General features: G+C 43.1%; 2 protein-coding genes across 2 annotated transcripts in view; both read left to right on the plus strand.

Moving 5' to 3' along the window:
- The first annotated feature begins 1,196 nt into the window (after window positions 1-1,196).
- tmem250 (transmembrane protein 250) lies at window positions 1,197-2,988 on the plus strand. Its single transcript, XM_080530454.1, has 2 exons — window positions 1,197-1,304; window positions 1,951-2,988. The coding sequence occupies exon 2, from the start codon at window positions 2,158-2,160 to the stop codon at window positions 2,575-2,577; it is 420 nt and encodes a 139-aa protein (XP_080386580.1). The 5' UTR covers window positions 1,197-1,304; window positions 1,951-2,157; the 3' UTR covers window positions 2,578-2,988.
- A 3,479-nt stretch (window positions 2,989-6,467) lies between these two features.
- nacc2 (NACC family member 2) overlaps window positions 6,468-13,607 on the plus strand; it is a 28,090-nt gene continuing 20,950 nt past the window's right edge. The window contains exon 1 of the mRNA XM_080530047.1: window positions 6,468-6,614. The gene's annotated coding sequence lies outside the window, so the exon portion shown is untranslated. The remainder of the gene's footprint in view (window positions 6,615-13,607) is intronic.

Consider the following 13,607-nt stretch of genomic DNA (forward strand, 5'->3'; position numbering starts at 1 on the left):
ATTCAGGGCCCACGACAGCTTTATGCATGTTTGATTAAGTATTATAAGGTTTGTTTTTCTGATTTTGCATAATATACCTTTAAATCCTGCGCAAAGTGATCTGGCGCACCATTAACGACTGCAATAAACTCTTTTTAAAAACGCCTGTGTTTATGATTTATCCGCGGGACCCATGTCTCCCCCTATGCCGTCTGGCCGGCTGACAAATAGCCGGGATGTAATCATTCTGCCACCTCGTAAATCTGCCGACCGAAGGTTGCTTGATCCGCGGGAAAAGTTAGTGAGGTTTAGAGCAAGTTTATCAGGGCTGACACGCGACTCGCGTCGCACCTGGTGGCGTGTGTGTGTGTGTGTGTGTGTGTGTGTGTGTGTGTGTGTGTGTGTGTGTGTGTGTGTGTGTGTGTGTGTGTGTGTGTGTGTGTGTGTGTGTGTGCGTGTAGTTGTGTGCGTGTGCGTGTGCGTGTGTTTTCAGGATACTGAGGGTTATAACTTTATAACTATATACTTTATATTACTATGAAGTAATAGAGTATGTTTCACCAGTTTCACTTTATACATCAAATTCATTAATCAATAGATTTTCTGAAAGGTTTAAACCCACACCATACTGCATGTCTTCAGACTGTAAACAGACTACAGATGAGACCCTTGTTTGTGTTTGTTTGAAGACTTCCTTCCCATTATTGCAATAACAGATTCGGGCCCATTTCTGTTTTCATGTATTCCAGTATCCAATCTTTTTACATTTCAAAATCATGTTACAGTTTGACTGACAGTAACAGTGACTAATAGCTTTATCATATAGCCTTTGTAATCATGCATTCAGGAACATTCTTCAAAGCAAATCAAATCAATAGGCTAAAGAAAATAAACTATTACAAAAACAGGTTTCCTAGTCATTTATATGTATTGGGATTTTTACAATTATTATTCTGGAATTCATATCCACCGTAGAGAATAAGAAAAAAAATCCCAATGCATAATTTTGTACAAAAATACAACATTTTCTAAGCACTTCTCCTTTAAATGTTCAGCTGTTGTGGTGACAACGCTGGGTGGCTCATTATGAAATATTTTACGACAGGACGTACGTTCACCGGTTGTCTTTGCAACAGTACCGCCCGGCCTCCGTTGCGATGCACTGGAGCCACTTCCATCAATAGGACATTGCTATTGCCCTATTTCTTACTTTGTATATCGTTCTTTTGTAGCGAGTTAGAATCTACCACACCATATCAACCTGCGCCTGTCTGCTAAAGCGCATCGCGACCATTGAGGAAGAGGACGTTCTGTAACGTTGTGTGGTGAGAACTGATTCTAGACAGACATTTCTAGATTTGCACTCCAAATCAATTCTCTTTTTACACTTCTCAGCTGACATTGATTAAAATGATATGTTCTGAATTATAGAGAAAGTAAATTGATGGCTTGTCTATTATGCTATTGTCTATATTACCAGCTGGTAATATAACATAAATAATAGGCCAGCTGTTTTAGAATGTCAGTCTACTGCATTGTTGGTTGTGTTCATAACGTATGATCTTCAGTTTGTGAGAGAGAGAGAGTGTGTGTGTGTGTGTGTGTGTGTGTGTGTGTGTGTGTGTGTGTGTGTGTCTGTGAGAGAGTGAGAGAGAGAGAGAGTGAGAGTGTGTGCGAGAGCGTGTGCGAGAGCGTGTGCGCGCCTGTGTGTGTGTGTGTGTGTGTGTGTGTGTGTGTGTGTGTGTGTGTGTGAGTGTGTGAGTGTGAGTGTGAGTGTGAGTGTGTGTGTGTGTGAGTGTGTGTGTGTGTGTGTGTGTGAGTGTGTGTGTGTGTGAGAGAGAGAGAGAGAGAGAGAGAGAGAGAGAGAGAGAGCGCGTGTGCGCGCGCCTGTGTGTGTGTGTGTGTGTGTGTGTGTGTGTGTGTGCGTGCGTGCGTGTGTCTCCAACGTAACATGTTTTGTTCTCTTCACAGACCCCTGTTGTGTTTTGGTTGCCTATAGTGATTGGATGATAAACACATCTAACAGGAATCCCTGGTGCTGTGTGAGGCCACCTTCCATGTCAGGGGTTCTGTACTTACCCAGCCAATGATGCAAACTCCCACAACGGACGCAGCAGCAGAGGACGTGGCCTATTGCTGGGACTCCCCCGCGAAGCCAGGAGCTGGATTAGCCCACTCATGCCTGTGATCCCCATCCCTCGACGGGTGCGCAGCTTCCATGGCCCCCACACCACTTGCATGCACTCGGCCTGTGGGCCCGCGCGCACCACCCAGCTCGTCCGCAGCAAGTACAACAACTTCGACTTGTACCTGCGCTCGCGGTGCATGTATGGCTTCCTCCGTTTCCTGCTCTACTTCGGCTGCAGCCTTCTGACCTCCCTCCTCTGGGTGGCGCTGTCTGCCCTGTTCTGCCTGCAGTACATCGGCGTGAGGGTCTTCCTGCGGCTGCAGTACAAGCTGTCTGTGATCCTGCTGTTGTTGGGTCACCGGCGGCTGGACTTTGGGGTTGCGAACGACCTGTTTATCTACAGCATGCAGGTGACTATGTTCCTGGTGGGGGGGCTGGGGTGGTGCTTTATGGTGTTTGTGGACATGTAGCCACATAGATATTTATTTTATGTGTTGTGAGTCATGACAGACAGTGATCATGGACTGCAGTTCACACAGCCTTTCTGAGAATGTCAAAGCCTTTTACATTGACTGAAAATACACCTGTCCAAATCCTGTCCAAATCCAACACGTCAGACTAATATCCACATGGGTGATTTGAGCCAAAAATGCATTCAAATATACATACATGAATGGGAAAGTGTGTCCAAACTTTTGACTGGTACTGTACATGGGTTGCGCGATTGAACTATTACATTGGTAGATCACTGATAGTCAGAATCTATCATCATCAACAGAGATTATTTTGAAGATTTAAAGCAGGAGAAAATGCTGTTTTATGGAGCTGCCTTTTCCTCTGCTTTCCCCCTTCCCAAACCTGTTTTAGCAGCCTAACATTCAGAGTTCATCCTGCATTACAAATGTGGAGGGTTGGCGGGTGCCGTCTTCGCTCCATATATGTAATGCAGGATGAATTCTGAATGACGGCACCCGCCAACCCTCCACATTTGTAATGCAATATATATATATTGAAAAGCTAAATTATGTCTGTTGTGACCACTATACCATCTTACCCACTGCCCATGCTCGCTAGAAAAAGGGCAGAGTGAGCTGGAAAACTAGTGAATAGTGAGTTTTTAAAGTAGGGTGCTATATTGGCAAAAGAAAAGGAGAAAAACTGCCGTCAGCAAGAATTGGGCTCTCACCCCCCCCCCACACACACACACACACACACACACACAGCCCTAACATACATAAATACGTACAGACTAAGGAGTAAAGATGACCCGGATGCCCTCAGAATAAAGGCTAGTCCCAGGCTAAATCACACTTTCAATTAAGATTCCCCTTTGAAGACGCCTTTTAGTCTGGGACTAGGCATAATCTATGTCCGGAGAACCAGCACATAGTGACAAGCCTTATCTGGGATTATGACCGACAGGATTCTCTCGAAAACCCCAGATGTAAAGACCAACTGTCTGGTATTAGACTCAAGTCTAGAAGTAGGCTAATCAAAGTCTAGAAGTAATCAAACAAAATATATATTGGTGTTGAATTGATTCCCATGGTGGCATATATTCATTTTGTAAAGTATGATTCTTTTATAAAGCCTCTGTTGAGAAAAATGTATAGTGCTGTGAAATGTATGGGTAAGTGAATGTGTGGACAGCTTATGTTTTATGAAAATGCCAATAATATCCAGTGTGTCTTGCCATGCAGCCCTGTCATAGAGTCTGTAACATTACTGTGAGTGGCTGGCAAGCCAGGGGTGAAGCCTTCTATTAGAGTATCTCACATGGTTCTAGAATCCCTCCAACAGAATGCTCTCTTCAGCCCTCCTCACGACACAGTAGCCAATCACAGGCAGGCACCCTGGTCAATGCCAACCATAACAATGGCTAGGGCTTTGTCCCCGTGTCCTTATATAGCCGCCCTCCTTCTCTCATCCCCTTCTCTTCCCTGTGGGCTTCATCCTGAATGTGCATGACTCCATTGGCCTCTGTTGGCACAATTGCATGATTTCAGTGGACGCGAGTGATGAGCACAGATCGGCTTTATGTGAAGATGGATCTGGTTGGGACAGAACAGGTCATAGCAATATCGTGCAGACCTACTCAGCCTTTCACAGATCAGCGGTCACGAAGGCAAGCCTCAATACGCACGTCAATCGTGCGTTGCTTAATAAAAAACATAACAATAGAAAGGTAAACAAAGCTGGGGAGGTACTTAGGATCCTCTCCTACCACCACTCTGTCTATCCAGTATCAGGTCAGAGGTTAGTGTTGAAGAAAGGAGAGGAGGAGAGGGAGCTGTTAAAGACTTTTGGGGCACAGCCCGAGAAGTTGGACGGACATCCCGTCCATTGCATTCTGTGTTGTTGGCCTGAGACTGGCATAGAGCCGGAGCGGGTAAACACACACAACACTCTATTGTTCTAGGATAAACACATCTTATGCCTCATGCTTCGAGCCAGCCACATCTGACAGCCCAGCATGGCCTTTTAAATTCAACTGGAAGAATTGCATTGGGATGGAGAACTTCACAGAGCAATTAGACACTATAGGCATGTATGGTATGGGGTAGTGCTAATTTAACTCTAAAAGTTGTTCAATTTAGGAAGTGAATTCACCTTATTGTATATGAATCAGAATTGGCCATTCTTTTTCGGCCAAGTGTGTGGGGTTCTTTTCAATCCATAAATTACATTTAAATTGATTGCCCTTACACTAAGTGTAAAACTCTATTCACTAAGTGTGAATCGACCCCAACACTAATTGGTGGACACAAGTTGACTGCAATTATAGATATGTTACACAATACTGCCAACTAGTAGTACTGTAGTAGGCTATATGTAATACCCTGTCTCAACCTGGGGAGGCTGTTTGAGGTAGAAATCGGAGGACACTTGGGTTTGATACCATACTTTATTCCATTCCATGTATTACAATGAGCCCATCCTCAGATTTCTACCTCCACCATCCTCCGCTGATACCTGGCCCAAAGCTATTTAGTGGAAGCCTACGGAAGTCTTATGTGGAAGAGTGTGACATTGAAATGGTCTTATTGTTTCTAATGTATGTTTTCAAATGACTTTGGCTTCTCAGGAAGAACATGTACAGTAATAAATGTATCAACATTTGTAATATGCCTGCATTGTTTGTCTTTATTTGGGTGGTTTCTAATATAAAGTTGTATCAAGTTTGTTCCATCTGTTGTATAAAGTTTGTTTAAACTGTACACAGCTGGTTCGTAAAAAAATAATAATAATAACATTCACTCATAGAATGCCAGGGAACATTTATATGAAGAAAATAAATTCTGATCTTTTATTTATTTTATTTTATAATCACATTATAATCATAATATACAGCTGTAGTTAGTTGTAGTTATTAATCAGTTTAAAATCATGTATTACCACTGAGTCCAGTCTGTGCCACTAAACCCTGTGTTGTGCACACATTCAAATATGTTTAATGATTTGTGGAACCGCTTTCTGGCACATTTGAATGAGCAATGACACATGGTGCAGATCAGCTGCTTCTGGACTCATGAACAAGCACACAGTTAGGGAACCGGCATTCAACTTGCTTCTGGACCCACCATGGTTTCCCTACTGAAATCATACAACATTCCATTTCTCAACATTCATGTGATTTATAAAAAATCGAACATGAAATCAGACACAGTATGAATATAAAGGGGGCTAATATATATAAATAGCTTGCATGAAGGTGTTTCGGTCCTTGCCCTGTACAATAATAGCATACAGTGCAATGTATGCGGCTTGTACAGAGTTGACGTGAGGTCAGGCAGCCTTCGTTTGGCCTCACATAACTTATGATGGCAGCGCACATGCGCAGCATGCACTGTCATCGCATAGGCCACGTGAGATAACCACACATGTAAATTCACCAAGAGCGAGATCTAGTGCGCGCGTGCCCTATTTACTGTTACAGTATACAGAATTCATTCGATATCATGTCAATTTGTTTAAGCACTGCTTGCATTTTTCTTGAATTGTGCCGTATCAATGACCCTAGTGGTTTGCAAAATATGACTTTAAGATTCCTGTAAAGGTATCAACCTAAACGCGCACATGTAACTTGGCGGATCAAGTATTCGCTCGCGGCCATATCGGCGCCCGTCGACTAGGTCGCTTCAAAGCTATACAGTTATAAGTACAGTAGTCATATTTCTAAATTCCTCCCGGACGCCAGACTATTGGCTTTAATACAATCTTTAGCGAATGGAGAATGATGTCAGGCTGCGCGCAGTGCATACACCGTCCATGTGAGCTGCATTCACTTCCTGCACAGGGATAGAGAGATAGAGGCACGCAGAAAAAAAAAAAAGAGAGAGAGAGAGAGAGAGATGGGGGGCGAGTGGGCAAGATAGGGAGAGCGAGCGAGCAAACGAGGTGAACCCGGGGCCTGCGTACTAAGCTACAGACGGACCCTCTGCAAACTTCTGAAGAAATAAAGCCGGGCCAACCGACAGCGTCGTTTTATGGAGCAGCGACATATCGGGTAAATATTCGGCTTTATTACGAGCTTGGTATTTACGGTGGTTGTTTGTATGACGCATATGGTTTTTGCCATGTTTTATTTCCACGTAATGTAAGATTAATCTGGCCATCTTTCATATCCATCGGTTGGGCTATACAGTCATTCGCAGATGTCACGGCGACGTTATCTTGCTTTTACAACAAAGATTTTTTTACTTGGGTGGAATAATCAATTGGGAGGATTTGGGAGATTTTGTTCAACCCCATGACATTGATTTAATGTATCTGAATTCCCGAAAAAAAGAGGAAAAAAAACCGCTAGGAATTTCAGTGCAGTGTTTGAAATGTAACTTTGCCAAATGAACTACAGTATATGAAATGTAATCCGTAGTATACGTTAGCGGGTCACTTTTCTATTAGACAACATTGATAAAGTGTTACGACGGGATGAGTGGAGAGAAAGTGCATATAGATATCGGCCGTTGCGTCACTGTCAACTCCAACCCAAACACGCACCCCTCTCCACCCATATAGGCTCTATAGCAGCACACATGGACGTGACCTCAGGCTACACAACAGCCACATATCTATCTCCATTTTTGTCAAAATTGAGTTTTTTTTACATAATCTGATCCATTAGGTGTTTATTAATGCCTGTGTGGTGTTATTTTTTAAATGTTGACATTTTTTAGTTAGTAATTCATAAAATACAAAGGTTCCATCTCACAAAACATAATGGAATGTCAAAACTTTGACGCTCAATATCTCTGAACTGCCCTAAACGGAGATAGAACCTTATCATTCTAAGCTCACGATATGTTGAATACAGTATGTATTGTATGTATGTATGTATACTGAGTATGTACATGAATTGGACCTTAACGTTTTTGCATCAAAATCAGATAGACCTACTGTGAACTTATGTTAACCCGACATAGCAGCTATGTGAAACCTTCATGTGTGACTATTAGGCTACATATGTTGCATGTCCTCCATATAAAGTCTGTTTTTATCAAAGCTTCGGGAGTACAGTACAGGCTTAGCAAAGGTATGCAGTGAAGTACTTATCAACTTTGGCATAATTCAACCAATAGGCCTATGCTCTCTTTGTCTGACAATGTGTAGGCTATTCCTGCTGTAGACTACATCACTCGTTTGAATGGTATTGTATTGTACAGTTAGTTACTGCTTTTTTTGCTAACATATACTGTATATACCTATATATCTGTGGCAGATATATAGTGTATAGCCCATTATGGATTCCGTATAGCTGGTCCACAGCACACCTCTGCCTAAAAGTGTCAGCAATATTATAAGAAATAGCCTACAATGTAAAGTCAACTGGGTGCGGGGTGGAGGGGCTACAATTTAAACTGAAAATGTGTCTTTTCACAGAGTCTTTGAGTCCTGAGTTACAGTGTTAATTTTTTGAGAGATGATGTTTGGAGTATAATCAGAGACTTGTGTGGTTGAATGGCCCAGTGCTCTCAGCTGTACTGTTCTGGACCTGGGTAGTTCTGATGAGCCTGTTGGTGTCTGCTTCCCATGAAACCTCTGTCATGTGACTACTCTCTCTCTCTCTCTCTCTCTCTCTCTCTCTCTCTCTCTCTCTCTCTCTCTCTCTCTCTCTCTCTCTCTCTCTCTCTCTCTCACACACACACATACACACATACGCACACACACAATGCCCTCTATCCTCCTCAAGCCTACTGTATGGGGCTGGGGTTGGCCGCATGTGGCTCATGACAATTTCTTCATTTCCTGCTCTCTCTCTCTCTCTCTCTCTCTCTCTCTCTCTCTCTCTCTCTCTCTCTCACACACACGTACACATGTACACACACACACACACACACACACACACACACACACACACACACACACACACAGTACAGTGTTACTGTACATTCCCATCTGCCTATATACATTCCCTCCATACAATAACACCTCTTGTCTGTCTGGTTAAAGAGCTGTCTTTATTGCGAGGAAGTGCAGCGAGGACAGTGTGAGTTTTACAGCCAAGTTCTTATCTCCAGTGTTTAACACAACATACATGGAAAGAGTCAATGTGGGCTTTCTAAACCGAGGCCTTCAACGCCACCCGTCTTTGACTTGGAGGCCTGCCAAGTTTGTAATGGCGCTCAACAGCTGTATGTGTGTGTGTGTGCGTGTGTGTGTGTGTGTGTGTGTGTGTGTGTGTGTGTACCGTGTCCTGGGATGCCCTTCCTCCATAGGCCCCACTCAAAACATTCCACAGGGGGGCCAAGCGGGGCAGCCAGGGAGCGAGAGAGACACACACATGCGTGCAAACACACACACACACACACATGAGAGACCCATTCTGAGAGAGAGCCAAAGTGAGGGAGAGAGACAGGTTGCTGGGTTCACTTAACATGCTCACCTTGTTTCACCCCTTGCTTGATGGATCACTAGTCGATGGACCATTATCAGCAGGCATGATTGCTGCAGACATGTTTAAATTTGTTTTAACCTTCCACCTCAATGATTGTTCTACAGCTTTATAGGACTTCCTCTGTTGCTCTTCCAGTGGAACTATTTTTTAATATTTTTTTCCGTAACCTTAGGCAATATGATTTCTTCTAAAAGTAGCCTATTTATTACATATCTAGATATTCAATCTTATATTTAGTCTGCTTGGAGAGCAAAGGGTATTGTAGGCCTAGTTTCCAGTATGTGAGAGTAAATGTTATTTCTCTGACTACCAATATTTGTTTACTGTACTGACTGTAAATGACTGGATAGTGTTGACTCCTGGCTCTCTGTCTCTTTAGCTAGTACACCAGGTGAGAGTGAGAGTGCAATGCAATTCACTACACTACACTACACTTTATTACACTAAACTACACTTTACTACACTACACTACACTTTACTACACTACACTACACTTTACTACACTACACTACACTTTACTACACTACACTACACTTTAATACACTACACTACACTTTACTACACTACACTACACTTTACTACACTACACTACACTTTACTACACTACACTACACTAAACTTTACTACACTACACTACACTTTACTACACTACACTACACTTTACTACACTACACTACACTACACTTTACTACACTACACTTTACTACACTACACTACACTACACTTTACTACACTACACTACACTACAACGTGTTTTCACTGGGCCTCTGTGGCTCCTTAGCTTAGCTAGTACACTTGGTGAGAAGGAGGGAGTTAGTGTTACTACACTACCCTGTGCCATTACATTACACTAGGAAGTGTTTGTAGTACTGGGCCTCTTTGACTCCTTAGTTCAGGTACAGTAGTACACTTAGCAAGAGGGAGAGTGCAGTGCACTACACTACACTACACACCACACTACTCCTACCCTACACTACTGTATACTGCACTACATACCACAGAACACTCCACTGAGTACACTACCCCATACTACACCACACGACCCTACAAAGGCTCTGTGTAAGAGTCCATCTGGCCACTGTCAGTAGGGCCCTAAAGGGATGATGCTGAGGCAATGGAATCATGACATAGAGAGTGCATGGTACTGTACGTACAAGATACCGAGCAGGCATACAGTCATTTCCTCATACATCATCCTTACTTTGTTCTGTTAGCTCTGGGCCATAACTAGCTGTGGAGCAGGCAGCAGACCCGCTCACGAGGTCAGCTGAATGCAGACAGACAGGCAGGCAGGCAGGCAGACAGCTAGGCAGACAGACAGGCAGACAGACAGACAGGCAGGCAGACAGGCAGACAGGCAGACAGACAACCAGGCAGGCAGACAGAAACCCAGGCAGTCAGACAGACAGACAACCAGACAACCAGGCAGGCAGACAGACCGATAAATAGGCAGACAGTTCCCATCTTTTGATAAGTGTGAGGTGTGGGATCTCTCATACTGAGTTGTATCTTTTCTGTTATTTTATGTGTGATGAGCTATGGATAGGATTTTAGAGAGAAAAAACAGCAATGTGGTACTGTTTCTACTGGTATTATCAAGACGAGTTACTAACTAGTAGCAACTGGTGCTTGTAGTGGTTCCTGTTAAACCTGACTCCCCAAAAAACAAACAGTCATTCATTCATTACCAGTACCGTATTTTCCGGACTATAAGTCGCGGTTTTTTTCATACTTTGGCTGGTCCTGCGACTTATAGTCAGGTGCGACTTATATATCAATAATTCATAATCTCTGACTGACATGAACTGACATACGGTAATCTCTGACTGACATGAACCAAGGAGTAACTTCCGCTAGCGCCTCATACACGATAGAATAGCCATTATACTTGACAATGTGGACATTAAACACGACAATGTGGACATTAAACATGATGTTATGGACCTTATACACAATGTTATGGACGTTAGAAACGATATTAAAGTCATTTATTCCTTCCAGAGGCTGTTTAACGTTGCAATGTTGTACCCGCGAGTAGCATTTTGCTACTTCCGGTAGCGCTTCATACGCGATAGAATAGCCATTATACTCGACAATGTGGACATTAAACACGACAATGTGGACATTAAACATGATGTTATGGACCTTATACACAATGTTATGGACGTTAGAAACGATATTAAAGTCATTTATTCCTTCCAGAGGCTGTTTAACGTTGCAATGTTGTACCCGCGAGTAGCATTGTGCTACTTCCGGTAGCGCTTCATACGCGATAGAATAGCCATTATACTCGACAATGTGGACATTAAACACGACAATGTGGACATTAAACATTATGTTATGGACCTTATACACAATGTTATGGACGTTAGAAACGATATTAAAGTCATTTATTACCTTTCAGAGACTGTTCAATGTTACATTGTTTGTAGACTGCAAGTCATCCCCACTACTTCCGTTTTCACAAAGCTATCTTTGTCATGGCCTCATACACGATAAATAGTCGTTACACTCGACAATGTGGACATTAAGCACTATATTATCAGCGTTATACACGATATTATGAACGTTATACACGATGTTAAAGTCATTTATTACCTTTTAGAGGCTGTTCAAAGTTTCATTTTTCCTCCGCGACGCCATGTTGTTAGCCCCGCGCTAGCTAGCGGACTTTACACTCGATAATACAAGTATTCCTTAACCTTTCAGAAGAAGTTTCAACGTGAATTATGTCCTTCCTGGGCTTACAAATCCTCTCATGTCTCTTCACAGTGCCAGACTAGAGTCAAGCTCAACAGGGTCTTCTTTCCCCGCTGATTCCGCCAAGCCCGTTCCCTTGAACCATGCGACTTATAGTCCAGTGCGACTTATATGTGGTTTTTTCCTCTTCATGACCCATTTTTGGCCTGCTGCGACTTATACTCGGGTGCGACTTATAGTCCGGAAAATACGGTAAATACCTTTTAATCTTACCGTAGAATGAATGAAAATGGAGCTGTCAAAGGAGTATTTGCTTTGATATGGATAGATGCAAGCATGTTTAATTTTAAATGGGGCTTGAGACAATTCTGTCCCTGCAAACCTATGGGTACATACTGCATATAGCCCAACTAGCAAAGTCTGTGTGTACTGTATGTCTACAGTTGGTTTTCCCAGAAGAAGCACTGTTGACACATTCAGTTGACAGATTACATCAAACTGTAGGTAGTTGAGCATGGCACTGGCTCTTGTTTGGTCAACAGACGATTGTTTGTCATATATGTTTTCCTCTCTGGTATTTTTCTCAGAACAACCCCAGCTGAGCTATTCCACGTACTAGACGGGACGGGACGGGGTACGGGGGGGTAAACACACACACACACACACACACACACACACACACACACAGAATTAGAGAGAAAGAGAGAGAGAGAGAGCCCTATTAAGATTCTTGAAATGTAGCTGATTTGGATGCATTGGGTTGTTCTGGGCCTTTCAGGAAGCGTTCCAAGAGCTGAGACAATGAACAGTAAACATGCACTGTTCTCCTCCAGAACAGTTCAACATAGGAACCTACTCTCACTCACCAGCTCCTTCTACTGAGAACTCAATGCCTCTAGAACATCAGCCATTCCAGTGAAATATAGCATGCTGTTCTACTAGTGTATGTGAAGAGACTTGACAAGGAGCTCTTGCTAAAGGGCCTTCTTTCTCCTCCCCCCCCCCTCCCCTCTCTCTCTCTCTCTCTCTCTCTCTCTCTCCCCCTGTGTGAGATTTCTGGTAAGTGACATGGTTGGCCTTTGGCATAACGCCTAGCTCGATCACATGGCATGAATGTCACGCCAGTTTGTGTGTGTGTGTGTGTGTGCGTGTCTGTCTGTATGTGTGTGTGCGTGTGTGCGTGCGTGCGTCTGTGTGTGTGTCTGTCTGTCTGTCCGTATCTGTGTGTGTGCCAGAGAGGAGGGGAGTGAGAGCATGTGTGCATTTGACTGTTCCAAGTGTTTCACTATGAATGGGAGCACACAGTCATACCCCATTGCACCACTGCAGCAAATGAGAGACTCTTTAAGAAGTGTCATGATGATGATAACATCTCTCTAATTAGATCAGTTTTCCCTCTATACTCACACACTAGAAAACTACGCCGATAAAACATGGATATGAATTTCATCCGAGTTTAGTGACCTATAATTGTGTGAAACATTGTGTGAGATGCAGTGCCCTATCAATGTGACATATTGGTTTTGTACAGTAAAAAATATTGGTTTGATTTATAGTTTAATTTGTTTTAGTATTTCTTAGCTGTATTTAAATCTACGGTTCCCCGGGCCCCTTCCGATTTGAAGTTCAGCAGAGTATCTTTATTGTTTAATGAATATCTTTATCTAATATTGTAGCAGGTTGTTGAAGCGCGCTGAAGCGTTTTTAACAAGGTTTTTCTGTATCCCTCTGCCAGTCTGCGTGTAGAGTAGACCCTCATTACTGTTCTGTATCTCTCTACCCGCAGAGCCTGGGGTGAACATGTATTCATTTACTGTGAGGAGGCTGAACCCCAGGACAGTAGGAATAGTGATCACCCAAATGGGCCTTGAGAGTGTGTGGGCTCCGAACAGCGTTTTAATTCCC

Source organism: Nansenia antarctica, assembly GCF_963989245.1.
Source record: "Nansenia antarctica genome assembly, chromosome: 4".
NCBI classification, from domain to species: domain Eukaryota; kingdom Metazoa; phylum Chordata; class Actinopteri; order Argentiniformes; family Microstomatidae; genus Nansenia; species Nansenia antarctica.